Source organism: Cervus elaphus, chromosome 20 (assembly GCF_910594005.1).
Source record: "Cervus elaphus chromosome 20, mCerEla1.1, whole genome shotgun sequence".
NCBI classification, from domain to species: Eukaryota; Metazoa; Chordata; class Mammalia; order Artiodactyla; family Cervidae; genus Cervus; species Cervus elaphus.
In genome coordinates this window covers 57,046,546-57,073,215 of record NC_057834.1, presented here as the reverse complement: position 1 = coordinate 57,073,215, position 26,670 = coordinate 57,046,546, and the positions used below count along the sequence as shown (strand labels likewise).

The 26,670-nt window shown below is 56.6% G+C and overlaps 1 protein-coding gene across 3 annotated transcripts; it reads left to right on the top strand.

The window, feature by feature from the left end:
- The first annotated feature begins 1,550 nt into the window (after positions 1 to 1,550).
- Positions 1,551 to 25,316, top strand: KCNC4 (potassium voltage-gated channel subfamily C member 4). 3 transcript variants are annotated; one of them, XM_043877456.1, is made up of 4 exons: positions 1,551 to 3,697; positions 15,260 to 16,196; positions 18,195 to 18,398; positions 20,751 to 24,323. In XM_043877456.1, exons 1-4 carry the CDS (start codon positions 3,029 to 3,031, stop codon positions 20,918 to 20,920), a joined length of 1,980 nt encoding a protein of 659 aa, XP_043733391.1. In that variant the 5' UTR covers positions 1,551 to 3,028; the 3' UTR covers positions 20,921 to 24,323. The 3 variants fall into 3 exon arrangements, with proteins under 3 accessions (XP_043733391.1, XP_043733393.1, XP_043733392.1); XM_043877458.1 differs by having other exon boundaries at positions 1,552 to 3,697; positions 24,137 to 25,316; XM_043877457.1 differs by having other exon boundaries at positions 1,555 to 3,697; positions 24,199 to 25,316.
- Positions 25,317 to 26,670: the final 1,354 nt, after the last annotated feature.

The window sequence follows — 26,670 nt, the reverse complement described above, 5'->3', positions numbered from 1 at the left end:
AGGTTGGAGGGTCTATGTTTTGTTCATTGATTTCCAGTGCCTGGAATAGCTTCTGGGACATAGTCGATATTCAAGAAATATTTATTGAATGAACAAGTGACTTAGGAGTGGGATGCTGGCACGACTTTTTTCACCTCTCCCACCCACCCTCAACAACCTCTCTCATTTCTTGGAATGACTGAGTTCAACCACCCTGAAGAATGGAAAGTAGGGGAGAGACCCCAAGGGAGTTTGCCAGGACACAGTCAGCTAGGGCTTTAAAGCTATTCATTACAGTCAATTCTTTAATATCCTTGTTGTGAGTCTTACTTGCTCATTCTAGCTTCTGGCTTGTCCTGGGTCTTCTCTTCCCAGTCACATTTGAGAGATTTCTTTTTCACTGCAGCAAACTCAAAGCCAGCTAAACTCTGAAATGCCGACATCAGATCCAAGGGGTAGGGAGACTAGACACAAAATGAGCGCCAGCAAATTTGTGTTTCTGATTACTGTCCAGAATGCCGTTTAACTTGTCTGTGTGTTAGTAGAGATTACTGATCATCATCACATTATTTTGCTTTTTCTGACCTCATTAAGGATGAGACTTTTGCTTATAAGGAGTCCCCATATTTGTACTGGACTTCTAACCTTTCCTCAGAGCTATAGCCAGATGGTGCACAGGTGTCCGGGGAGGTGTGTCAATCACCTTGCATTTCTGCTTTAAAATCCTTCTTACAGTGATCTGGACAGATATGGAGGCTTGCCTAAAACTGTAAAAAAAAAAAAAATCATTTTTAAAAAAAGGACTAATTTAAAGATGTGGAAGAGTTCTGGACTTAACAAATAAAAACAAATGAATCTGGACATTGCTTTTGGATTGAAGCCAATGCAGTCGGGCTAGTGCCTAATATTTTGGGTATGGCAGCGTCTCAATCACTTAGCAAACAGGTTCTCAGAGGCAGGCACTGTGGGAGCTATCAAGATGAAAAAGCAGTGTGGCCTGTTAAGAGCTCAGGGTCCGAGAGCGGCGATGTGACAGAAAAAGGGCAAAGTCAATTTGCAATGAGTGAAACAGTAGAACCTGGAGGGAGTCACAAGGTGAGGCATGGATGCTTCCTATGCGCCCCCTGGGACAACGATGAGCCGCGGCTTTAACCTAACGATCTTTCAGGGCCACCTGCCCCACACCTGTAACAGCGCCAGGATTACGCTTTTCTTCCACCCAGAACAGGAGCTGCTTTTCTGCCCAAGGCCGCCGGGTGCCTTATTGCCGGCGGGGCCTTCGGTGACTGTGACAGACTCCAGCATCAGGACGACGGGGATCTTGAGCCCAGTTGGGGGCGGAGTCGTCAGGAGGCCCTAACACAGTGCCTGGGGCAGGAGGGGGCAGCCTCTTCCCAGCGACACTGTCTCTCCACTCTTTTCTCCCTCCCGGCCTCCAGTCGGCCACAATTTAACCGCAACAAAGCGATCGGCTAGATCGGGAGGAGGAAACGGGAGCGGCCAGAAGGGGCAGGCGGAGGTTAGAGGTCAGAGGTCGAGAGCGCTTCGGTGGCCGCGGGACTGCAGTGGGAGGAGCTGCGGGTTCTAGGAAGGCGGGGAGCGGGGCCGAAGGGGGCGGGAGAGGATGGCGGCGGAGGCGCGCAAAAGCGGCGCGCAGGCGGGAAGGGGGTTACGCGCCTGGCTGAGCTGGGCTCGGCTCGGCTCCACGGAAGAACACGGAGCTCGGCCGCCGGGGCCCTGCAGCTAGCCTGGTCGGCCCGGAGCCGCGCCCCGCCCACCCCTCCCTGCGGAGGGCGCGCCCGAGCGAGGCGGGGCCGGGAGGAAAAGGCGCCAGCGGAGTGGCGTCCGCTGCCAACGCCGGAGGGAGACGGAGAGCCCTCGGAGCCGCAACCCAACGGCGTGGAGGCAACCCCCGTCCCTAGGCCACCTCTCGCCCGCCCCCTGCTGCGGGCCAAGGCCAGCGCCCCGCCCAGAGATGGGTAAACGCGTGGATGGCGTGGCTCCCAGCGCCGCCAGATCGCAGGAGCCCGGCGCCGGGGCGCTGCGCTGAGGCTCCCGCTCGGCGCAGCCCAGGAAGCCTGCAGGTGTCCTTGGCTGCTCGGCCGCCACCCGGGAGACTCCTTCACCAGTGCCCAGAGCCCTTTTCCCTGGAGCTGCCCCGCCCCCCAAGCTCGGCGCCGCGCAGGACGCCCCGTCTGAGGCCCCCCCGCCCCGGCACGGCCCCCGCAGCGCCCAACCTAGCGCAGCTCCCCGCCGCTGTCGAGCCGCGGACGCAGGACCAGAGGCTCGCTCCTGCGGGCGCGCTTGTTTTCCTTCAGCCGCCTCGCCCTGCGCAGCACCCGCCTGTCTGAAAGCCGCGTTCCGCCCCGCCCGCCATCCGTGCCCTGCGCTGGATTTATGAATGGGGGGAAGAGGCCACATGCCGCCGCCGCCGCCTCTTGTTGACCGCACGCAGCCCGGGCCCGTGGAGCTCCGGCTACCGTGAGAGCGCCGGCCCGGCCCCGGCAGCCGCTCCCAGGACTTGTTGCTGCTGCGCTGCCGCCGCCGCTGCGGCGGGGAAGCCGGCTGCTCCGGGGCTCGGCGCGGACTGGGAGCAGGAGAGTGGCCCGTGTGAGTGTGAGCGCGCACACCGCCCGGACCCTCGCAGTGCGCCTGGACAGTGCACTTCCCCGTCTTTGGGGAGGTGGAGGAGGGGCGTGTCCCGGGCCCCTAGCATCTGGGTGCCTCGGGTCGTAGCGGGGGGAACGTGTGTGTGCTTGCCCTGCTTCCCCGGGCGCCTCGCTTGGGTCCTCGGCTCTCCTTTTCCCCTCCTGACCCCCTCCCCGGCGCTGCCAGCCCAAACCCCAACCACCTGTGCACCCGAGAAATCCAACTCCTCTCGCTCGGTGCCCCGGGGGGAAGGCAGGGGCAGGGCCACGCCGCAGAGGGGGCCGCCGCCGCCTCCTGCCTCCTCCTGGTCTCCTCCCCCTCCCCCGTCTGACGCTGCCTCCTCGGGAAGGGTGTTTGGAGGGCAGCGGCCGCCCCAAGCCGAAGCCCCGCAGCGCTTCTTATGATCAGCTCGGTGTGTGTCTCCTCCTACCGCGGGCGCAAGTCGGGGAACAAGCCTCCGTCCAAAACATGTCTGAAGGAGGAGATGGCCAAGGGCGAGGCGTCGGAGAAGATCATCATCAACGTGGGCGGCACGCGACATGAGACCTACCGCAGCACCCTGCGCACCCTACCGGGCACCCGCCTCGCCTGGCTGGCGGATCCCGACGGCGGGGGCCGGCCCGAGTCCGATGGCGGTGGTGCAGGCAGCAGCGGCGGCGGGGGCTGCGAGTTCTTCTTCGACCGGCACCCGGGCGTCTTTGCTTACGTGCTCAACTACTACCGCACGGGCAAGCTGCACTGCCCCGCCGACGTGTGCGGCCCCCTCTTCGAGGAGGAGCTCACCTTCTGGGGTATCGACGAGACCGACGTGGAGCCCTGCTGCTGGATGACCTACCGGCAGCACCGCGACGCCGAGGAAGCGCTCGACATCTTCGAGAGCCCGGACGGAGGCGGTGGGGGCGCGGGCCCCGGCGACGAGGCCGGCGACGACGAGCGGGAGCTGGCCCTGCAGCGCCTGGGGCCCCACGAAGGAGGCGCGGGCCCTGGCGCGGGGCCCGGGAGCTGCCGCGGCTGGCAGCCCCGCATGTGGGCGCTCTTCGAGGATCCCTACTCCTCCCGGGCGGCCAGGGTGAGTGGCAGGAGCCTGGGTCTCCTCTCGACCGAGACTGACTGACTTGACCACCACCGCCCTCCCAAATTCCCTTACTTTACATGGGGCCCCCGTGGAAATCATACCCCCTTACCCCACACCCCGCCCCCTGCACGCTTCAGGAGAGTGCACCCACCTGACTTACTACTTGGACCTAATCCAGCTCCTGCTTTAAGGCATCCCCCCTCACAGCGAGTAGGAAACCCTAGCTGCGCTCTTGCTTTTCCACCCCCTCCTTCCTGCTCAGGCGGCCTCTCTACATCTAACCCCAATTCCTCTGAAGAACAGAGTCCTGGAGAGCTGGAATGAAGCCTTGAGCTGGGGTCAGGCAGGATTTGGGGCGATGGGAGGGAAACTAGGGTGTAAGTGGCTGATCTGGCAGGTCGTGGGGTTTGCTGCTTCCTTGTGTCCCATCTCATAGAAACCCTCCCAGCAGCTCAGCGTGCTAAGAACTCTGAGTTCTAGAGAAGGGGCCTCGGGCTTCAGCTCTGTAGCCATAATAGGCAGAACTGGGACCAGAACACCAGGTTTGGGAGAGTCCTTCTTTTTCCCAGAAAGAAGCAAGCAAGAAGAGCAAGATAAGTCAAGATGCCTGCCCCAAGCTATGCCCCTGAGGCTTTCTGGACACCAGAGTTGTCCTGGCCTCTGCTGGGATGAGGGGAGAGTCAGACAGGAAGAGCCTAAGGTTCTGGGCCCTTCAGCTTCTACAGCCAGTGGCCAGCCACAGGCTGCCTGGTGATGATCCCAGATTTGTTGCTGCTGCTTTCTTCCTGCTGCAGCACAAATTGGCTTCCCAGAAAGCCCTGGTTCAGGTTACTACTTGAAATAGGTGACGGGGATGGATGGGGGGGGGGGGGGGGGGGGGGAGAGGGCAAGAGGAAGTGTAGGTTGATTTAGGCAAGATCTAGTCCCTTCCCACCACCCCCTCCTCAAGTCAATCCACTTTTCCCTAATCCTTTTAGGTGGAAGGGGGTGATGTAGAGGTAGGCTTAAGCATCTTAAATTAAAAAAAAAAAAACCTGAAGGATGGCTTTAGATTCTCTGAAAAAGAGAACCCTGGTGGTTAGTGTCTGATCTCAAGCCTGGCTGGGGTCTGTCTGGGAGACTGAAGACCAGCGTGATGCATTGGATCTGGGTGTGGGGACTCTCTCCTGCGTCGGAAGCTGGTAGTTACCTCTGGCATCCCAAGTTGTCACATTAATGAGTCTCAGAGCTCTGCCGCCTTCCTCAGCACCTCTGGTGCTGGGCCTCAACCCAGTCATGGAAGGAAAAGTTCCACTTCCCCCATCCTCAGGGGAGAGCAGGAGATTGGGAAATGGGGCTGCAGGGAGGGGCCAGGCTGGCATAAATGCTCTACCAGGGCACCTGCATCGCCTGTGTGTAAGAGGAGAGAGGAGCAGAGAGGTCAGCGGCTGAGGCATACGTCCTCGGGCAACCACTGGAAGTCAGGGACCGGTTTCAAGACTGAGAGCAAAGCTAGGGTGCCACCTCTGTTTCTTGCCCTGCAGCCCTGAGACCAGCTCAGAAGGTGAGGGCTCAGTGAGGCCCTGGCAGACTGTGAATCCCACGGGCTTCTCATAGTGCTCTAGCCCTGCTGGTGTCCGCTCTCAGCTGTGGGCATGGTGAGAGGGGTGGGAGGGGGCAGAGACAAGTGCAGATCCTTTAGGTTCTTTCAAAGTTGGTAGTAGAGGAGGAGGAGGAGGCTGATTTAACTCGGGGTTGGGGAAAGAGAGCATGCCAGGGAAGCAGGAATGAGATGAGATGCTCAGGGGCCCTATTTCTGAACATTCTGGGGTCTCTGAAGACTTTTTACCTACTCACTTTCCTCTCCCTTGGGTTCCAAGGGGCTGTACCATCAATGCATTTATTTTGTCCTTAATTCACTGCCGAGTGGCCCAGCTTGGGCTCTGTGAGTAAGCTCAGAGCCTGGTTATCCTCTAGAAGTCCTCCATGAGCCCAAGATATTAATACTTGGCCCTTTTGATATATCAATAGAATCACAGCAGCCAGGGCAGTCCATTTGAGGTTGGAAGTTTCGGGGCTGGGCTGGGGAAGTTCTTCCCACTTAACAAAGAAACCAGGATTCAGAGGTGTTAAGTGTCTTATCACAGACACTTAACTAATAAATAATAGAACCAGCAAACCACCCCACGCCGCCTGCCTTCTGGTTGTTAACACTGATGTGCACAGCTGTAAGGAGCTCAGGCCAGAAGGGGCTCGTTTCCTACAGAGGAACACAAGCCAAGGCAAGCCTTCAGCTGTTCCTGGGACACACAAGTGAGAGTACAAAAGTTTAAAAAATTAACTGATAGCAACTGCCGTTTATTGAGCACTCCATGCAAGTACTTTGCATTAATCCTCCCAGTAAACTACCAGCAGAGTGTTAATATTATCCTTATTTAATAGACTGAGGCTGTGAGAGGGCAGACAACTTCTCTAGGGTCACACAGCTCAAGAGCGGTGGGCTGGGACTCAAAGTCAGGGCTCCCTTGCTCCTCAGATGATCACATGCTCTTGTTATGCTTTTGAGGTGGCTCATTTCTTACTCTGGTCTGGGAGGTTTTCCAAGGTTCTGTACCTGCTGTGGATGACATCAGAAAACCCAGGGGCAGATGGGGACGTCAGAAGGGACACTGACTCAGTTACACTTCCAGGCCTGAGGTACAGGGTTTCTGGGGCTGTGTTCTCCGAGCTCTATTTACCCCAGGCCAGTAACACGCCCCTCCGCAGTGTCGTCCCCTGGGTCTGTGTGCATACCTTCCCTCCCTCAGGCCTCTTCCTGCTGCCTCCCTGGTCCCTGGACAGGGGCTTCCAGGGCCAGTAAGGGTAGAGGAGCCTCCCACTGACCCCGGGCATCTCTCCGCACACAGCAGCTCGTCATTTGAGTAGCGCGTTATGACAGAAGCAAAACAGATACAAACGGAAAATGAACTGAGATGATTATGGGAGGCTGTTGCCTAGCTACTGGCCTGGCCCACAGAGCCATTCCCCTTTGGGCTCGCCCCACTCCCTTCCCTGCGTCTGGGCCCATGGGTGACTGCTGCTGTGGTTCTGTTCCCATGGCCTGACCTGGGAGCAAGCGCAAGGGGCGGGCTTGTCTTGGCCCCGTCTGCCCACAGTCTGCGTTTTAGGCAGAGTGAGGGCTCAGCAACGGTGAGGGTGGCTTCCCAGACTGTAGGGGACCAGTCGGGGTTTGGGCAGCATCCAGAGTGCTAGAATCGGCCTTCCTCCTTTTCTGACGGCTGACACGAGGCCTGATGGATGGGACCCTGGGCTGCTCACCTCCCATATCCCTGTTCCCAGAGGTCCCCAGGGCTGATCTGGCTTAAGTCCAGTTATTGGCTGTCTTAAGGATGATAGTCCTCCTCTGGGTAAATCAGTACCTAGATTGAGTTTTCTCATGATGTTTCCCTTCTGAGTAGAGGAGGTGACCCCATGGGATCCCACTGCAGCCGGAGCTGGGGTTTCACATCGCCTAGGCATCCACTATGCTGGCACCTGGGCCTTTTTCTGATACCTGACCCACGTGAGGCAGGGAGTATTAACCTTAGCTTACAGAGAAGGGAACGGAGACCAGGGGGGCTTGTTGAAGGTCACATAGCTGGTGGTAGAACTAGGATCTAAGCCCAGATCTTGGGCATCCCCATGTGTGCTTGTCCCCTGCCTCTCCCACTTCCTGGAGCTCTGCTAGGAGAGGACATCTGACTTTAAGAGGCCCTCTGCTATCCTCCCATCCCTTCCTTCACTTCTCCCTCTGAATTAAAGACCCCATCTCCTTGCTCCCTAGAGTTGCTCACACCCGAGCTTGCTTGCTCTTTTTTTCCCTCACTGTGGGGCTTTTACAGGACAAAAAGAAAGAAGGCTTGGTTGAGAGAGGAGACCAGGTTTTCCATGGCCTGGGCAGAGGAATGAAACCAAGGCCTTCTAGGAAGGAAATGCAGAGTTTGCTTCCTGCTCACCTTTTCTGAAGGCCCTGGCTTCTCCTGCCTGGATGTTGCCTGGTACCAGCCACTCGGTGGGCATGACAGGCTTCTGAGTGAGGCCAGGGCTTGAGGTCCCCATGCCCTCTGGGTGAGAAAGGGCTAGGAACCTGAGTAGGAGGCTGGGTGCCCTGACTTCCATAGCGCCCTTGGGAGGGCAGTGCCAGCATGCCCCAGGGCAGCCCCTCTGCCTCCTTCCCAGGCCAGGGGCTGCCTCCTACCCTCACCCCTGTCTCTGCCCTTAGGCAGCCTTCCAGGCTCCTTCTGGGCTTGTTTTTTGTTTTCCTCTCTTGTTCTGAACAGACCAACATTTGTCTCTGAACATCTTGTCTCTGGATGATGAGGTGTTTCTGTTTGTCACCGTTTGGGGTGGGGTGTAAGGTGGGGGAAGGGATAAAATAAACTTGGGCTATTTTGGAGAGTTGGGGGAGGAGCAGGCATGAACAGAGTCAGGCAGCAGGGCCGTAGGAACCAGGTGCCCCCAGGCCCCTCACCTCTGCCCATGGTCAGTGTTGGCCTGGGATGTTGGCACCAGGGTACGCACACCACCTTTGCTCCTGGGCAGTCAGCCTGCCTCAACCTGACCCAGCTCCCTGCTGGGGTATTCCTCCAGCTGGGTGAGGTTACCCGCCCCTGGCAGGGGTCCCCATCAGGCAGCAGGCTTGACCCACCTTGGAGAGCCACAGGGTCTAAGAGCCCGGGTACCAGGAGGGATTCCTGGGTGCCCCTTTGTCACCTCTCCTCATGACAGGCTCCTTAGGACCAGGAGAGGGAGCAGGCAGTCAGTGACCTTGGCTTCAGTCATCCAGAAAACATTTATTGAGCACGTACTACATGTCAGATACCAGGGTGGCTTTTATAAAGACGAGTTAGAGGTGGTCTCTATTCCTGAAGAGAGCCAGGTCAGGTGGAGTGGGTGTCAGCCAGAGAAAAATGAGTGACAGGAAATGGTAAAGATAATACACATATATCATGAGAGGGGCCACAGTAGTCTTAAAAGATGAAGTTCAATAGGAGGTGAGGGGAGAAGCCACACATCCCACCACCGTGTGGGATATATCGCTTTTGGAGGGGGGTTGGTATGCAGGGAAGCTTCAACGAGGAAGTATTAATAGAAGTTAAACTGGGTAGGCCCTGCGTGATAATGACTTAGCTCCCTTAAATAATTTTTAGAAGGAAGCAGGTTATAAATAAATATATAAATAAATATTCAATGTGGGTAGTGCTTAAGCATGCAGAGTTAGGGAAGAAGGGAATTTCCTGGCCAGGAGACCAGCCAGAGCAGAGATAGGACAGCATGGGACAGAAAGTCTTAAGGGGCAGGGGTGTTCTGGTGGATGGGCAAGAGCCTGGAGTCGCAATTGTCTAAATAAGTTCTTGGCCAGTGATCTGGGCTGGACTGAATTCCTTCTGGTGCTAGGACTCACCAGCTCTGGGCAGCTCAGTGGCCCTGAGTGCCCCCAAGTGCTGACTTGGCAGAGGGTGGGCATGGTAGAAGCTGGTTCTGACACTGGAACCAGAGGGTCCTGGCTCAGGACAGGAGGGCCCAGGGCAGCCTATGAAGGGAGAGGAGCAGGGGTCCTTTGGCTGGGGCCTGGGCATCGCAGTACAGGCCCTTACCCAGGAGCCCAGGGGCACGTCAAAGATGCCTTGCCTGGCAGACTCCCTCTCTGTTCCTGCCTCTCAGCCCCCAGGGCTGCCCACAGCCTTTCCAGGGCTGCCTGGGCACTCGGATCTTGCTTCCCCAGAAGGCTCAGCTCCACACCCATCCCCTCAGATCTTCCTCTGCAAGTGTCTTTGGCTGTGTTCTCAAATTCTCTTCTCCTACACTTCATCCTTAATATAGGTTTTTGGGCATGAGTCTTCTTATGTTTATCTGTCCATCTGTCTCCTTGGCCCTTCCTCCTTGGGCTCCCCTCCCCTGCTCCTGCTGATTGTAGTCAGTTCCCAATGACTGGTGTCTGTCACCTCCTCCCCACCCCCCCGACCCAGCCTGTGCCAGATTTCTGAGCCACTCTAGGCTCTGTGCTAAGTTTTACAAATACCATTTCTTTTAATCCTCGAAACAGCCCTATTACAGAGGTACTTCTCTTAGCCCTTCAGTATGCTGTAGCCTCAGGGCCTTTGCACTGCCTGTTCCTGCTGCCTCTGGAGTTCTGCTGGGTCTTCACCTAACTCACGCCCTCACTTCTTCAGATCTCTGCTTCCATGTCACCTTGGCACTGAGGCCTTGCCTGACCAGCCTATCTGAAATAGCTCCCCCACCCTCTCACTTCTTAACCTCCTTTCTCTTTATTTTTCTCCCTAACACTGATACCATCTGACATACTATATTTTACTTGTTTATTTGTTGACAGTCTGAGGGGCAAGGTGTTTAGTGTCTGACACATAGTAGGTACTCAATTTTTCATTTTATGAACAAAGATCCTAAGGCTTAGAGAGATCAAGAAGCTTGCCCAAGGCTCCTGGGCTGTAACTGCAGAGCCAGCTTGCACCCAAAAGTGTGTGACTTTGCATAGTGTGTGCCCTATATTGCCAAGGACAGTTGTGGAATGAGCTCGGTGAAGGACACTGGTCACAGGGGTGGCCTACCAGCTGAAACAGTTGGGTGTTGGGGGACAGATAGGTCCCCAACAGGATACAGCCGGCCAGTGCGAGGGGCCCAGGAGAGCAGGAAGCTTGAAAGAGCAGGGTGCTCCTTCACAGAGGCTAGGACCCTCCTGTCCAGGGCAGATTGAACCTCCTGCATCCTCCCACCTGCCAGGAGAGGGGCTGCTGCTGGCCAGACCAGTTCACATGGGCGGCTTTCCACCTGAACAGATTTAACTTCCAGCAAAATCCATGCCCTCTGTCCCCAGGCAATGGAAAGAAGGGACAACTTTGGCCATGGGAACCAAGCAAGTCGCTTCTCCCCAGGCCTCCAAAGATTCGTCATCTATAAAACAGCAGAAAGGACATTGAGTTCAGTGACCTTCTAAATCTCACTTCTGAAAAGCAAAGACTTTGTGACAGGTTGGCTTCCAGATCCAGCTTGTCCTCAGAAGCTGCAAGGGGGTATTCACAGAGGGTTCCCCTGCCCGTCTCAGCTCCATTACCATTTACTGAGGACTCACTGCGTGCCAGGCGCTTGCTGTGTCGAAGCTCACCCAGTCCTGCGGTACCACCACTAGGGACACTAGAACTGTCCCATTGGGTAGCGAGGAAGCAGGCACAGAGTGCCCCACTGCCCTGGCTGCCTGAAAGTGGCGGGATGAGGCACCCAGGCAGTCTGACACTGCCTTAGCTCTTTTTTGCCCTCAGTCTCAGCTCCCTGAGGCCACACAGCCCTGTGTGGGGCAGGAGCCGATGGGCAGGGCTCTGAGGAGCCCTGCCAGCTGGCAGGACGGCCCAGGGTGGGGGTGGAGGGACTGGATAGGAGGCTCAAGTGTGAGGCCTTGACCTCTAAGTTGGGTAGTGCAGCTGCCTCCTCCCTGGTCCCTTTAACGTCCCAATCAAGAGTTGTGGGAATGGAACTTCCCTGGTGGTCCAGTGGTGAAGACTCTGTGCTTCCAATGCTGGGGGAGTGGGTTTGATCCCTGGTCCGGGAACTAAGATGCCACATGCTGTGCAGTGCGAGCAAGAAAAACAAAAAATCACAGACCAAAAAAAGAGTTGTGAGAAAGACAGCAGTATCCTTGCCACCAAAGGGAAAAGGCTGGGTGAAAGTAGGGCCACCACTTACAACATAATTAGGCTTGGGGAATAATGTAGGGGAGAGAGGGATAATTTGGGCCCTGAAGGGGAACCTGTAACCCTGGGACCCAAAATGGGGCAGCCTGCTACAGCACAGGCCACTGTGTCCATCAGGGCTTGACCTCAGCTCTGCCTGTCTCCTCTGGGAGTGAGTGCTTTCTGGGACCAGCCTAGAGGCGCCACACGGGAGACTGAGGCCCCGTGTAGGTTTCATCAAGGAGGATTGTCCCACCTTTGGTCAAAGGGGCCAAGAGAAAAGATCTGTGTCGGGACCCAGCCTCAGTGTAATCCGCAACAAGTCCTTTTCCCTGTCTCGTGCCTCTGTTGGCCCTAAGAGATGGACGCATGTGGTTCCCCTTTCTCTGTCCTCACTCTGAGAGAGGAGCAGGGAGGGGTGGAAGTCAGTAGATGGGATAGTTCAGTGTTTTTTTAAATAACGAGTGAACAGTGCAGGAATTCAGGGGTGGCTGGCACCCGCTGGGCCTGCCACAGAAGGAGCCCATGGGGCGGAGTTGAGGAAGGCACCTTGGCTCTGCAGGTGAGAGAGGGTCCCGGCACCACAGCACCCTTCTTCCCCTCCCCCCGGCTCCCTGCACCCTCTGCTCCACCCCTTGGCAGCTTTCGTGAACTTGTTTATCCAGATCGCTAATTAACTTCATGTTGGGCTCCCAGGTGGGCCAACTCTCCTGGCTAACATTTCCTTCTGAGAGTGCAAGCTTCTGCTTCCCAGGCTTCCTGGCAGAGCTGGGATATGCTGACCCCAGCTTCCTCTGCTTGGGAGGGCAGTGCCAGGACTTGGGGTTCCTGGTATCACCATGGCTACTGGACATGTGCCTCCACCAGCACATCTCTGGACGGCCATGGAAAACCCATGGACTGGAGCTATTTGCCTAATGCCCATGTCAGCCAGCCGTTGGAGAAGGAAATGGCAACCCACTGCAGTGTTCTTGCCTGGAGAATCCCAGGGATGGGGGAGCCTGGTGGGCTGCCATCTATGGGGTCAGGCACAGAGTCAGACAGGACTGAAGCGACTTAGCAGCAGCAGCAGTAGCAACGTGTCAGCCATATTGTCTTGACAGCCCATTCCTCACGGGAAAAAAAATGAAACCAGAAAGGGAACTTGAAATTCACCTTCATGGGGAGAAGCAGGCAGAAGAAGCTACAGATAGAGTTGTCAAGTGGGAAAGCATGTCTGTGGTCTGCTACTCTGCTTCTCCTAACTTACTGTATCTGATCAACCTGTCCATGCTCAAGTGTAAATAAGTTTTAGTTTAGTGTGTGGTGAGTGTCCCAAGTCAAAGGTACATGTTCCTAAGGGTGAAATACCAGTCATCAGAGAGCTGGCTGGGAGAAGTATTGATAATTCAGATATGACTTTCCTGGGTTTATGAATTGACCCAGCCCAGAAGGTGTGAAAAGAGAGTAAATGGTGCTGAGTTCAAATCTGGTTTCCATCCCTTTAAGGCTGTGTGACCTTAGACAAGTATATAACCTCTCTGATCCTCAGCTCCTCCTTTGGAAAGTGGGATAATGGGGCCTACCTCATAGGGAAGGCTGAAGGTGATAACACAGAATGCCCAAGTGTGCCAGGCACAGTATAGAGAACTAATGAATGTTCGTCCCCAAAGTTCCCTTCTCAGACTCACTTCTGTTTCAGAAATCCTTGCAGGCACTATTTCTTGCTTCATTTTGCCAGCTCATGAGCTTATGCATGCTCAGTTGTGTCCAACTTGTTGTGACTCCATGGACTGTAGACCGCCAGGCTCCTCTGTGGAATTTTCCAGGCAAGAATCCTGCAGCGGGTTGTCATTTCCTACTTCAGGGGATCTTCCCGACCCCAGGATCCAACCCGTGTCTCTTACATTTTCTGCATTGGCAGGAGGATTCTTTACCACTAACGCCACCTGGAGAGCGCCATTCCCTCTATATTCTCCCTTGGTGTTTTGTGGTACTAAGAACAGGTGTGTCCACCCACCCTGTCTGTGGTGCAGTCTGTCTGTCTTTCGGTGCAGACTCTCAGGGAGGAAAGCATCTCCGGGGGGCATCATTAGATAGGGGGCAATGCCATGGCCAGGTGGCAATCGGAGCGGGGTGGACATTGGGGGTTGCCAAGTGGTCATGGGGCACAGTCCTCCCTCATGTATCTTATTTAAGCCCAGCCCTCTGTTCAGGGAGCAAACCCATCTCCACCCTCCTAGCAGGACAGGCTACAGCAGGGGGCGTGGACCCCAGCAACCAGTACCCTGACAGTGGTGAATGGTACCACATGAATAACAAATGAAGGCTCCGTAATTGGTGTTATTACACATGCATTTCATCTCCATTCATAATGACTGGACACTTAAACCCAGACGTTCCTCTGCCGAGTGCCGCTGTCATCATTCTAGCTACAATCTCAGCAGCTGTCTCGATTGGCTGTTGCCACACTCTGATCCCAATGGGTGCAGTTTATTTTTCATTGGTGCTCAGTGTCTCAGGAAATGTCAGTTCTTCAGAAGGGCGTGTGTGCTCAGTCGTGTCCAACTCTTTGCAACCCTATGGACCATAGCCCGCCAGACTCCTCTGTCCATGGGATTCTCCAGGCAAGAATACTGGAGTGGGTTGCCATGCTCTCCTCCAGGGGACTTTCCCAATTCAGGGATCGAACCTGCATCTCCTGTGGCTCCCGCATTGCAGGCGGATTCTTTACTGCTGAGCCACCAGGGAAGCCTCTTGAGAAGGGACAGAGTCATATTCTGCACAGACTACCCTGTCTCCTGCCCTGCAGCAGGCTGTCTTCCTTCAAATGCTTCTCACTGTCTGGGCAGTCAGCTGGGACATCCTAGGGTGAGAGGCTGGCCAGAGGGGCTAGGAAGGGGCTTGAAGATGTGGGTCACAGCCAGAGCTTAATAGGTAGAAGGCCAGCCCCTTGCCTCTAGGTACTCCTTAATGCAGTGGCTCTCTTAACTTGGTATGTATCAGAATTACTGGGAAGGATTGTTGAAACATTATTAGATCCTCCCCCTGGCATTTGTCATTCAGTAGGTTTGAGTGGGGCCTGAGACTTGGCATTTCTAACTGGTTCCCAATTGATGCTGATGCTCCTGATCCAGGCCCTCACTTTGAGGACCACTGCCTTAAAGTCTAGTTACTTGAGGTGTGGTCTGTGGACAAGCAGCCTCACCTGAGAGCCTGTTAGAAATGCAGAAGCCCAGGCCCTGCCCCAGACCTCCTGAATCAGAGTGGCATTTTAAAAAGGTTCCCAGATGACTTATATAGCCATTCCAGTTTGAGAAGCTCAGAGCACAACAGGGCTAGAGGTGGGCAGAGGTAGGCAGTAGGCAGGCAGTAGGCAGGATGGGGCAGCTGTAGTTCTCTGTTCAGTTCTTTCCAGCCAAGAGCAGCCTCTAACTTCCGTGCACCTGACAAGGACCGGGAAGTACTGCCTTAGCAGGTACATGGATAAAGGGCTCCCCTGGTGGCCCAGACAGTAAAGAATCTGCCTGCAATGCAGGAGACCCGGGTTCAATCCCTGGCTTGGGAAGATCTGGAGAAGGGAATGGCTACCCACTCCACTATTCTTGCCTGGTGAATTTCATGGACAGAGGAGCCTGGCAGGCTATAGTCCATGGGGTCGCAGAGTGGACAGGACTGAGCAACTCACAGCACACGGATGAAGACCCCCTGGGGAGGGAATTCCAGCCCCCCACCTTGCACCTTGATCCCACCTCTCACCACCTGACAGACTGCCTGGTGACCCACGGCCCCTCCCTCCACAGGCAGAGGGCCCTGTCCCCGCTGGGCGCATCCATTCCTGACACAGCTGCCTCACTCTCCTCCCCGCCCATAGGTGGTGGCCTTCGCCTCTCTCTTCTTCATCCTGGTGTCCATCACCACCTTCTGCCTGGAGACCCACGAGGCTTTCAACATCGACCGCAACGTGACGGAGATTCACCGGGTGGGGAATACTACCAGCGTGCGCTTCCGGCGGGAGGTGGAGACGGAGCCCATCCTGACCTACATCGAGGGCGTGTGTGTGCTGTGGTTCACGCTGGAATTCCTGGTGCGCATCGTGTGCTGCCCGGACACGCTGGACTTCGTCAAGAACCTGCTCAACATCATCGACTTCGTGGCCATCCTGCCCTTCTACCTGGAGGTGGGACTGAGTGGCCTGTCGTCCAAGGCGGCCCGCGACGTGCTGGGCTTCTTGCGTGTGGTGCGCTTCGTGCGCATCCTACGCATCTTCAAGCTCACGCGCCACTTTGTGGGGCTGCGCGTGCTGGGCCACACCCTGCGCGCCAGCACCAACGAGTTCCTGCTGCTCATCATCTTCCTGGCCCTGGGCGTGCTTATCTTCGCCACCATGATCTACTACGCGGAGCGCATCGGCGCCAGGCCCTCCGACCCACGGGGCAATGACCACACCGACTTCAAGAACATCCCCATCGGCTTCTGGTGGGCCGTCGTCACCATGACAACACTGGGCTACGGGGACATGTACCCCAAGACGTGGTCCGGCATGCTGGTGGGGGCGCTGTGTGCTCTGGCCGGCGTGCTCACCATTGCCATGCCCGTGCCTGTCATTGTCAACAACTTCGGCATGTACTACTCTCTGGCCATGGCCAAGCAGAAGCTGCCCAAGAAACGGAAGAAGCATGTACCTCGGCCACCCCAGCTGGAGTCGCCCATTTATTGCAAGTCACAGGAGACCTCACCCAGGGACAGCACCTACAGTGATGCCAGCCCCCCTGCCCCAGAAGAGGGTGTGGTTGAGAGGAAACGGGCAGGTGAGGAAAGCCACTTCTCCCCTAGTGGCCAGGGGAGCTCCCAAGTGAAGCTCAGGCATTGGAGTTTGGGATTGTGCTCTTGTTGCACTGGCTTCCCTAAATATAAGGCATGCCTTTAGGAAGGCACAGTATTGAGGTTGAATCTCTATTTTCTGATAGCTTCCTGAACATCAGGCTCTGTAGAATGAGTATGCCACGCAATTTAGGTTGTTATGGGCAGGGCATGGGGCTGTGAATGAGAAGCCTGGGTTTCTAATCCTGTCTTGGCCAGTGTGCCGTGTGCCCCCAGGCCAGTCATTCACCCTCTCTGGGTATAAACCCCTCACCTGTAAGACAGAAATGCTATCAATATCTTACTTCCAAGACTTGGACAAGCCCCAAATGAATGACGGATCTGAAAGTACTTTGAGAAGTTAAACCCACTTTACAAATATCAGGCACTGTCATTATTAACTGGAGAGGAGGGCAGCTGTTCTCCTGAGGAGCATCAACACATGAATCATTTCTTTCCAAACGTTCGAGTCTGGTGTCTCTTGGCCTAATAAATGTGGTAACGTAATGGCTGTGGGAGGCTGCCTTCTGCTTGGCACAAGCTAGATTGAGTCCTGGGCTTGGGGTTTAACTTGGATGCAAGGGAACCAAGAGGGAGCAGCCCAGACAATGTTGGGAGAGGGGAAAGGAAAGGGGGAAAAAACTGCTAGCTGCAAGGTGGAATAAGCAGACCTGAGGGTCTGAATCATGCTATCCAAGGATGGGAAAGGCCAGCTCAGGAAAGCTTGCTTCTACCTGAGTCAAGAGGTGAAAGGAAATTGGCTTCATCCACAGCAGCTCAGAGTTAAGTTGGGAGAGTGGGAACCCAATTGTTAGGTATGGGGTGAGCTCCTGAGAGAGGTATGAGATTCCTAGTATGAGGGGGCCATTGGAGGCCAGGCCACTGGGGAGCTGCTCATAAGACACCAGCTCCCTCCGGGCATGGTTCTGGGGGTAGAGTGGGACTTGTCCTTGTGGGGAGGGGCCTGACTCAGGATATTCACCTGTGGCCTGTTGGTGGGGGCCCGTCCAACATGCCAGGGTCATTCAAGAGCGTGGGTCTTTCAAAGACCTTGATGGAACCCTTTAGGCTCCCCTTCTTTCCCCCACCAAAATGGTACCTTCTTCCCAGATTCCTGAACAAAAATCTCCTAGCCCGTACCCCAGGGAATTTCATTTCTACCCTGAGGTCCGTTCAGGGCTCAGAGGGTAAGTTAACATCACAATGTACAAGTCCCTAGGCTTCTGCCATGCACACTTCACCTGTGGCACCATGAGCTGTGCCTTAGCCTGACCCTAACTGCTTGGTCATAGTAAGGGCATTCCTGGTCCTTGCCCTCAAGCCAACTGGCCACCCCCCCCCTTCTCCAGACCCAGGGACTCAGCTTTGCCTGTGCTGTTGCCTGTCTGGTGGAGCAGGGGTCAAGACTAAGAGCATACAGCAGTGGGAGCAGAATTGGAGCCTCTTCCCCGAGGCGGGGGGGGGGGGGGGGGGGTGGTGGTGGTGGTCTTTCCCCCGACACAGCTGAGCCCCTGAGACAAAGGGCTCTGAAGCCTTCAGGCGTCGACTCTGGCTTGGATACCTGGTGACTAAGAGTAAGTGTCTTCAGGTGGCCCAGGAAGACAGATGTGGAAGCCACTCTGTAAGTTTAACTCCATCAAGCCAGACACTCTCCCAGGGAATGCATTCTTATCCAAGTGTCAGCCTGAGCCAGACCCAAGGAGGCAGCAGACTCCACTGCCTGCCTTGAGCTGATCTCACAGGGTCAACTTGGGGAGTCTCTGTTTTGGGGTATCTGTGGCTCCATCTCCAGCCAAGGCTGAGAGGAAAGTCAGCATCCCACTCTTTGCCCCCCAGGAGCAGGCCCACTCCCTGGTTCTGGCACCACTCTCCCTGTGGGTTGGGTAAGTGATGCTCTAGGCCAGGGATCAGCCCTCCTGCAGCCTCCTTTCTGTCTGCCCCTTTAGATTCCAAGCAGAATGGCGATGCCAATGCGGTGCTGTCGGACGAGGAGGGAGCCGGCCTCACCCAGCCCCTGGCCTCCGCCCCCACCCCTGAGGAGCGCAGGGCCCTGCGCCGCTCCGGCACCCGAGACAGAAACAAGAAGGCAGCTGCCTGCTTCCTGCTCAGCGCTGGGGACTATGCCTGCGCCGATGGTAGTGTCCGCAAAGGTATGGCTCCCCAGGCCGGGCAGGGGGGGAGCCCCCCTGGAGCTGAGTCTCCCCAGTGTCCCCCATGGAGCTTAAGGTCCCCTCCTCCTCCGAGGCTGTGGCCACCATCTCCTCTGCCTTGGACGCACCCTCGCTTTTAGGGTGGGTCCCCCGATGTTCTAGTCCATGGATTAGAAAGGCCCGAGACATCCCCAGAAGGTACACAGAGCCCCTCTACCCGCCAGGTGCCCTCCAGAAAGAAAAGTGCTGGAGGGTGAAGGGACCACAGATCAGGGCTCCTGCCCACTCCTTCCATTTGATCACCTTCCCTTCCTCTGGTTCCTGCTGTGACCTTTAGGTCTGACTCCACAGTGTCATTGCTAGCCTTCACCTAGGCCTCCTTTAAACACAGCTCAGGTTTCCTAAGTAGTCCCAGGAGACTCCCAGGAGTCTCAGGAGTCAGGGTGAGAATGGGGTTCTGGTGTGAGGTCTTCAGAGAGCCTGGCACAGGCCCTACCTCCTCCGTCCTACAACTGGGGGTCCTGCAGCCCAGCTGTGCAAGCCCCTGGGATGTGACTGTCCCTTCCAGGTAGAGCCAGAAGGTGACCAGGGGCTGGGAGTTGGCAGGGAGAGGGGGTATGTTCTGAAGGATTTAGAGAGTTCAAGGGAAAGCTGAAATTCCATCCACAGTGGAGCTCGGGGATTCCTGGCCTGACCAAGTGGGACTGAAATGATTAGGGATGGTGGAGCACCATGATGGCTGAGGACCAGGGCTGTCAAGCCCCAGTGTTCCTTCTGCCCAGTCCCCATCACTTTTTTGTCTTTTCTGCCCTGTCCTTGTCATCTAACCTCTCTTAAAAGCGTGCCTAGTTTCAAGATAAACCCCCAATTCTCACCCCAAAACAGCTGGGTATGCAGGTTGCTTCTTAACTAGTCTTCTTTCAGTCCAACCCCTTTCCCCCAGCTACTTCCCACCATCCCCAAATCCCAAACTAAAACAAGGTCAAGTGAGGCAGGGACAGTAACTGCTATAGGAATAGCCTGTGATGTCTCTGTCCCCACAAGGATGTCCCTTGGCCTGCCCAGCCCAGGAAATGTACAGGGATACCTTTCCAGGCCCTTTCCCTGGCGTGCTCATCACCACTGTCCCCAGAGCACCCTGACCCTAACCAAGCCCTGAGAGCTATGTGTCCAGTTTTGCTGGACATGTGCCCTGCTGGGTGGCAGAAGCAGGAGCAGCAATCTGGAACCTGGATATGGCCCAGCTAAATTTAGAGCTTTAAATGGATGGTGCTCATACTACTTCCACACTCCCCTGTGCTCCTCTGGTCACCCTTGGCCTCTGTGTAGCCCAATCCTTGGGCTCTGGGTGTGCCTGTCCCTCCTGCCCCACCTCCCACCCCAAGCACACTGAGGCTTCTCCTGTGTCCTAGTTCAGACCTGGAGCCTTGCTCTGTCCGGCGAATGCTAAGTGGTTAGCATAGAAAGTGGGGTGGCAGGGACCCCACCCCCCATGGAGGACTTGAGCAAGCAGAACCAAATCCTGAGCACCCCTGTTTTCATCCAGTGTGGTGAAAGACTCAGTGGAAGTAGCGGTGTGGAGGAAGAAGCTGTGAGGGTGCAAGTCAGAGGAGAGGCCCTGAGGTCCTGGGCAGCAGGTCCCATCTGAGGAGAAGACCGCGTGTGAGCATGTGTGGGGCGGGGGAGCCTGTGTCCCACCCCGTATCTCTCTGGGTGCTTGTGGGGCCTGGCTGCTCTATTTTCAAGATGCCTCCACACTGCCTCTTGGCAACAAGCATGTAGCTCAGCCAATTAGAGTGACCTTCGAGAGGGAACAGGTGGGTTGCTGGGAAACAGGCCCTGCTAAGGATGCGTGGCAATTAGCATCGCCAAACTCCCAGTGTGCATTCGGCAACTTTACCCATGCCGGACCACGCCGTACTTCTCTGCGCTTGGGCTACAATCAGGTCCAGGAGGGAGTGGGCCCAGACCTCCTCCAGCCACCAGCACAGACACCAGTGAGACCTTGTAGGTACCTATGTGACAGAGTGTGAACTCCCTGGGAGGAAAGCGGTGTGTGATCATTAGGGCTTCTTAGGGTTGAGAAAGGAGGGTTCTGAGGGCTGCAGGGTCTTTGTACAACTGGAGGGAAACTTACCTGGGGATGATGACAAAGCAAAGGGCAGCTGAGGATGGGGCCCTGGGTTCCATCTGGAGACCAGAGAGAGGCAGGAAACCTTTCCCAGCTGAACCACACCTCTGCAGCCAGCCCTGGGGCTGCCTGCCCTGCTGGGTCCCCGGAACACGGATCCCATGGAGCGTCTCAGGCGAGGAGCTGCGCCCCCCTGACCCATGTGCCTTTTCTTCACCAAGGCTGTGGAAAGTCCCGGAGCCTAAACAACATAGCGGGAGCGGCTGGAACCAGTCTGGGGCTGTCTCCACTGGCATCGCGATACAGCTCACCCTACCCTCCGAGAAAGCCCCTGCTCGCCCACCCCTTCCACCCGCTCACCAGCCCACCCCCTGGACACTCGGCCTCGTAGCTGCACCCTCAGCTCTCCCCGACCCTGGGCACCCGCACACAAACAGGCACACACGTGCCTCCAGCCTCATCCCTCCTGGGTCTTGGGGAGTCAAACAGGATACAGGAGAATTGAGGCCCCTGAGCCTCCTGTCCACAGCACCCAGCTCCCTAAAAGCTTCAGCCCTGGAGCCTGAGAGCGAGGGGAGATTACTTGAGGGCCTCCTACCCCACTCACTCCCATTCTCTGCTGAAGGTGCCGTCACCCCTAGGACTGTGTAACTGTGTCTCTGGGCCCTGACTCCCCCTCAGGCTCCCACCTAAATCACAGCAAATGCACCCCCATTCCTCAGGGCCTTCAACCAGTAACTGAATAGCCTGCAGTTGAACATCTCTGTCTGTCTGTCTGTCCATCCCACACCCAAAGCAACCAGGATTAATGCTGTCCCCTGGGGCGTGGGGCACAGGCAGGGGTTCCCAAGTCGGGGCCCCAGTACAGGCGGCCCAGATGCGGGGATGTCCCCCTCTTGGGTGGAGCCCAGCCTTGGAGCCAGCCTCCCATCTGTGCCCCACCCTCCCGAGCTGCGGCATCACTAGCCACGCCGCTTCTCCTGCTTCCTCTCCAGTTCTCCTTCCTCTCCTGCTCCCTCCAGCTCCCAGCCCTGCCTCTGAGTCACCTGCCGCTCCCACCCAGCCTCTGCGCTCTATATCGCTGCCAGAACCGGAGACTCATCTAATTTCTATAATTAAGTGTATTCATTTACTTAACGAGCCCAGGAGCACAACAGGTCTGTGAGTCACGGAGTGAGCAGGGATGCACCCTGGGCAGGGGCAGCTGAGGGGAAGTGCAGGGAGCGGAGCCATCCTGCCCCCACCCGCTGCCTCCCGCGGGGGCACGCGGCCACGCCAGGGCCTGCCACAGGGGGCCCCTCCCCAGGGCAGGCCCCAGCGCACCAGCCGGGACTGCCTCAGCCCAGGAACTCGGAACACCTCCGCCAAGGCATTTCCTATTTCACCTGATGGGAATTAGACCTGACAGCAGAGCTGGGCGCCTGGCAATTTTTAGAGCCAGATTATGCAACTTTGTGGAGGGAATGACTAAGTAAGGTCCATGTCTGCTCCTTCCAGAACAGGCAGAGATAGATACCGCCAGACAGCATTCGGGGACTCGGCAGGAGGCTGGGGACTCTGGAAGCCGCCCCAGAAGGTGAACTGGGCAGAAAGGTCAGACCATTTCATGGGATTGCAGGGGACAATGAAGAAGAGCATATTCTAGAAACATTCCCATTTCAGTCAGTGCCTTCTTCAGCCTTGGGCAGACACAGGAAATTCTCTTCAAGGTGGGTCCTGGGCTCTCCCCGCCCTGCTGTGGTCTGTGGGGCTGGCGTCCTGTTTGTCCTCAGGAGGAAGAGAAGAAGAGCTGAGAAGATACAGGACCATTCATGCCACTGCCCCTCAGAAGGGGACACAGACAGGCAAGCCCTGGGGAGCAGGACAGAGAGCAGGGCACCTTCTCCCCTTTCAGTCCAGTCTGAGAGCCCAGCTTCTCTTCCAGAAGGATGGTTTAGCTCCTGCCCCCGCTGGGCTCCCCAGCGGTGCTGGGGTCCTGACTCCAACATGCACACTGTGAGTGAGGTGACCGGTGTAGCATGGGCACTATAGCTATTTCCTCCTCTCACTTGCCTTTCTGGTTCAGGGAACTGAGGCGGCTATTTCTGTGGCAGCCCTCAAGTTGTCAGGAGCCCAAGTTTCCACGGCACCCACCGCCTCCTTCCCTCTTCCCTCCCACAGGAACGGGCATGCTCATGGCACCCCCATGGTGGGCACAGATGTCCCTGGGCGACATGATGCAGGAGTGCCAGCCTGGGGCCCCTTGTCCCTTGGGGGGGCTGGGTGGGCTCCCACACACCCCTCCTGGCTCCCTGGCTTCTGTGGGGCTGACACAGGATTGAGCCAACAGGATCACTGAGGAGGCTGCTGGCCCCAGTTCCTCCTCAGGGTCCTGGGAAAGGACAGAGTGAGTTTACAGGGCCCCACAGTCCTCTAGGCCCTATCTGGGAAGGTGGCCCCCTTCACAGGCCTCAGGCTTGCCTAGGCCCTGGGCCTCCCCATTTTAGGAGAAAGCTCTGTCTTCCGCCCACAATCTGAGAGCACAGTTTACTTTCCCTTGCCTCTGGATTTGGGCTTGTACCCGTTACTTTGGCTTCTGTCTTCACCTTCAGCTGGGGCCCAGCCCCTCCCCACAGAGCAGGGGAAGCAGCCCAGGCAGGAGTTGCTACCTTTCTTCCTGTTTGTACCAGTTGCTGCTGACAACTGTGGAGACCGGTCTTCAGCCTTCAGGGCTTCTGAGAGGAGAAGCTGTGAGCTGGAGCCAGAGGGGAGGGTGCATGGGAGTCAGAGGAGAGGCTGTGCAACAGCCCTGGCTTCCTTTTCGTAGAGCTTCCTCAGGGCCGGGCCTCATCTGCCCTGGCCAGAGACTCTCACCTCCCGAAGTCCCTGCCCCCACTGCAGCCTCCTGCCTGCCCTACCTGTGCCCCAGCTAGGAAGGCAGGGGAAGGGAAGGCCCAGGCCCCTGCCGCCCCAGGCTGAGAAGGAGATGTCTGGAAGGGCTCACTGAGCCGCTGGGTTTCCTGCCTCCTCTCCTGAGATGGGCACATCTGTCCTCCTTGAGCTTCCTCTTCAGCACTCACCCTGCAGCTGCTGGGACTCTCTTCCTGCCAGACTGAGGAAGGGGGCTGGGCCTGACATGGCAGCCCACTCAGGAGCCTTCCTCGCCAGCCCCTGGGACAGTGGACTAGACCCAGGTGGTGACAGCAGATGGAACTGTGTTGGGGGGAGCACAGGCTGGGCAGGCGATGGCCTGTGGGCTGAGAGCCCCGGCAGGAACTTCCCTTGCCGCCTCCATGCCAGGCTGCAGAGCTGTGGTCCCTCTCCCCACCGCTCTGCAGCTTTGGGGACCCGAGGGCTCCTGGTTCCTGGAGCTCATTATCCGACAGGCGTGGGGCTGAGCTGTGACATCACCTACGGGTCACTGAGGCCCAGTGCTGGGTTGGCAGGATGATGAAGGGCTCGCCCTTCCCTTCCTATCCCCGCTCTTTCTGTTTCTTAACTCCAGGCCCCATGCCTTGCATCTCTGGCCTACTCCTCAGCCCACAGCGTGTGGGTCAGCAGCCGCCTTCCTTCTAATATCTCATTCTTCATTTCTCCCTTTCTTTTGCTGAACTCCTTACCTCTCAAGAAGGCAATGTTGAGCCGAAAGTGTGCGTCCCAGTGTCTCACACCTGTGCTCTTTAAACACAGAGACCTGCCAAGACGCCCTCTCGTCCAACTATGCCCAGGCCGAAGTCCTCACCCTCTCTTAAAGCGGCACCAACGTGAGAGAGACAGGCAGACAGACAGAAAGCCAGAGGCTTAGGGCAACTCTGGAACCCAGGCAAGAATCTTTCGCTGGGAAAGACTCATATCCTTGATTGCACAGGACTGATGGAAAACCTCCCATGTGACCCTCGGGCCCAGAGCCGTCGGGTCTGCTGTTCTTGTTCTGTTGTACATTGAAGAGCTATATATGCACATATAGTATCTATATTCATACATACTGTACTATTGTGTGTAGTGCCCGTGCTGTTGGTGGTCTGTCTTCTTCGTTAGGCTGTGTCTCCCCAAATCCTTGCCCCGCCCCACCCCCTTTCCCTTCACTGATTCTTTGTTTCTGCTGAATGTGTGTGTGGAATATCCCAGGAAAAATACACCTGGGAACTGCCAGTCCAGCTGGGTGGTCCCAGGCTAGACTCTCCCTCTTGGGAGCATTTCCCCTGTGGGCCAGAGGCTGGTGGAAGGCCAGATTGCCCCCTGGGGTCACTGCTCCACTGGCCTCACCCCACCCCAGATTGGGGCTCTACCTCCCACCCCACGCCCCAGTTGTTGGGGGACTTCCCAGGGCTCCTCTGCAGCTTCCTCCACTCCTCCTCCACCTTCCCTGCGTCCTTGACTGAGGGGGTGTTTTGTCTGTTTTTATTTCTGGTTTTTTGTTCTGTCTCCTTCGTCCATTTGTTTTCCAAAGATGCTGCTGGGCAGACGGGCAGGGAAGGGGTCTGTCTGCCCATCTGGCTCAGGGGTCTGAGAAGGGGAAGCCGCGGGCGAGCGGAGACCAGTTGCAATACTGTACTTCCCGGCTGGTGGCCAGAGGATGCGTGCAATAGCCGAGGCCAGGTGCCCCCCTTCGACCTTGGCCTCTGCCCCTGCCTCAGCCCTCCCTCCCCACTCCCAGCCCGCCCTGCCCCTCCCTGATGTTGGTCGTCCTTTTCTAAAGCTGTCCCCTCGTGCGTCTGAGGCATGCCTAGGCTGGGCCCTACCGCCCTGTCCGCATGCCTGTGACCGTCATGCCGTGCTCAAGCCCCAATAAAGACATCTGGAGCGTTCTGCTGTGCCCGCTGTGTGACTGCCTCCTCCTTTCCTTTCTATGTCTGTGGGGATCTCCCTGGCTGCGCCCCCCCAGCATTTAAGAAATGCATACTCCTAACCCCACCCCCACCAGGAATCACCAGTGGAGCCCAACTCCTGCATTTAGAACCAGACACGAATGCTTGAGATGAAGAGCGATTCTGGCCAAGGTCACACCAAGAGGACTGACCTGGGATCTAGGCTCCTGGGCAGGGATCTCTACTGCTGCCACCATCCCCCTAACCCCACCCCCACCCGCAACCATAACGTGGAAGAAGAGACTTGTTCATTTCAGCGGTTCCACTGTATTCCTCGTTTTGCAGGGGGCTTCCTCTCTCCCCTGAAATTGCACCAATTCTGTGTGGGCCAAGGCCCAGGGGATGCCGGCGTTGTTGTAATGACTGGATGGCTGATGAACTGAGGCTGACAGGGACCTGGGGCCACACTGGGATCGCTGAGGGCTGGGAAGTGAACAGTCCTGGGCCCAGACAGGAGGTGGGGGTGGTGGGGGATGCTCAGATGTCATCCCTACCCTAGACCCTCCTACAGTCACACAGGGGCTTGGCTTCAGGGCTGTGCCCCCTGAGTCGCTCAGAAGGCCCACAACCAACTAATGCTCAGCTGTCGCCCTCTGGAAGTTACTGATGATTACTGAAGAAGGGCCCAGTGTTTTTGTTTTGCACAGGGCTCTGAATTATGTAGCCTGCGCCCGTGTTTGCTCTCCTTACTCGAGCCAGTGGGCAGATGGGGGACCTCAGTTCAGCTGCCACTTCCCAGCTGGGTAACTTGGGGCAATTCACTGAACCTCAGTTTCCCTGCCTGTAGAATGGGTATAATGATAGCATGCATCTCAGAGTCAGTGAATGTGAAGGCCTGACCCAGGGTCATCTGTCCAGGAAAGGACAAGAGCTCACCAGGGAACAGGGTGAGGGGAGGGGAGGGGAGAAGCAAAGGGAAGCCTGTTCCTGAAGCAGAGAGTCAGGCTGGGAGCCTGGGCCAGCAGAGGTGAGGCAATGGCAGGCAGCCAGTTGTTAATTAAAGATAAAATCTCTCCTCCAGCAGTGGAGGGCAAGTAGGGGCTGTACCCCCCCCTCCACCTCCCAGATAGGAGAAAGCCATTTGCAGCCAGGCTCACCTCAGAGAAGCTTGGCTGGGAGATAATGGGCTGGGAGGCGCTGCTGTTTCCATAATGATATTACGCATCTGGACCCACATCCAAAATGGTGTTTGGTTTTTTGTTGTTGTTTGGTTTGTTTGGGGTTTTTTTTTGTCTATCAATGTGGAACCATTTCATGGTCAGGGGCTGAGAATCCAGCAAGCAGCCCAAGGGTA

Excerpts from the sequence above, each read along its gene's own strand:
- KCNC4 (XM_043877456.1), top strand. The coding sequence starts at position 3,029 with ATGATCAGCTCGGTGTGTGTCTCCTCCTACCGCGGGCGCAAGTCGGGG. Across the intron at positions 3,698-15,259 it reads ACTCCTCCCGGGCGGCCAGG|GTGGTGGCCTTCGCCTCTCT; the intron begins GTGAGTGGCAGG and ends CCCCGCCCATAG. Across the intron at positions 16,197-18,194 it reads GGTTGAGAGGAAACGGGCAG|ATTCCAAGCAGAATGGCGAT; the intron begins GTGAGGAAAGCC and ends CTGCCCCTTTAG.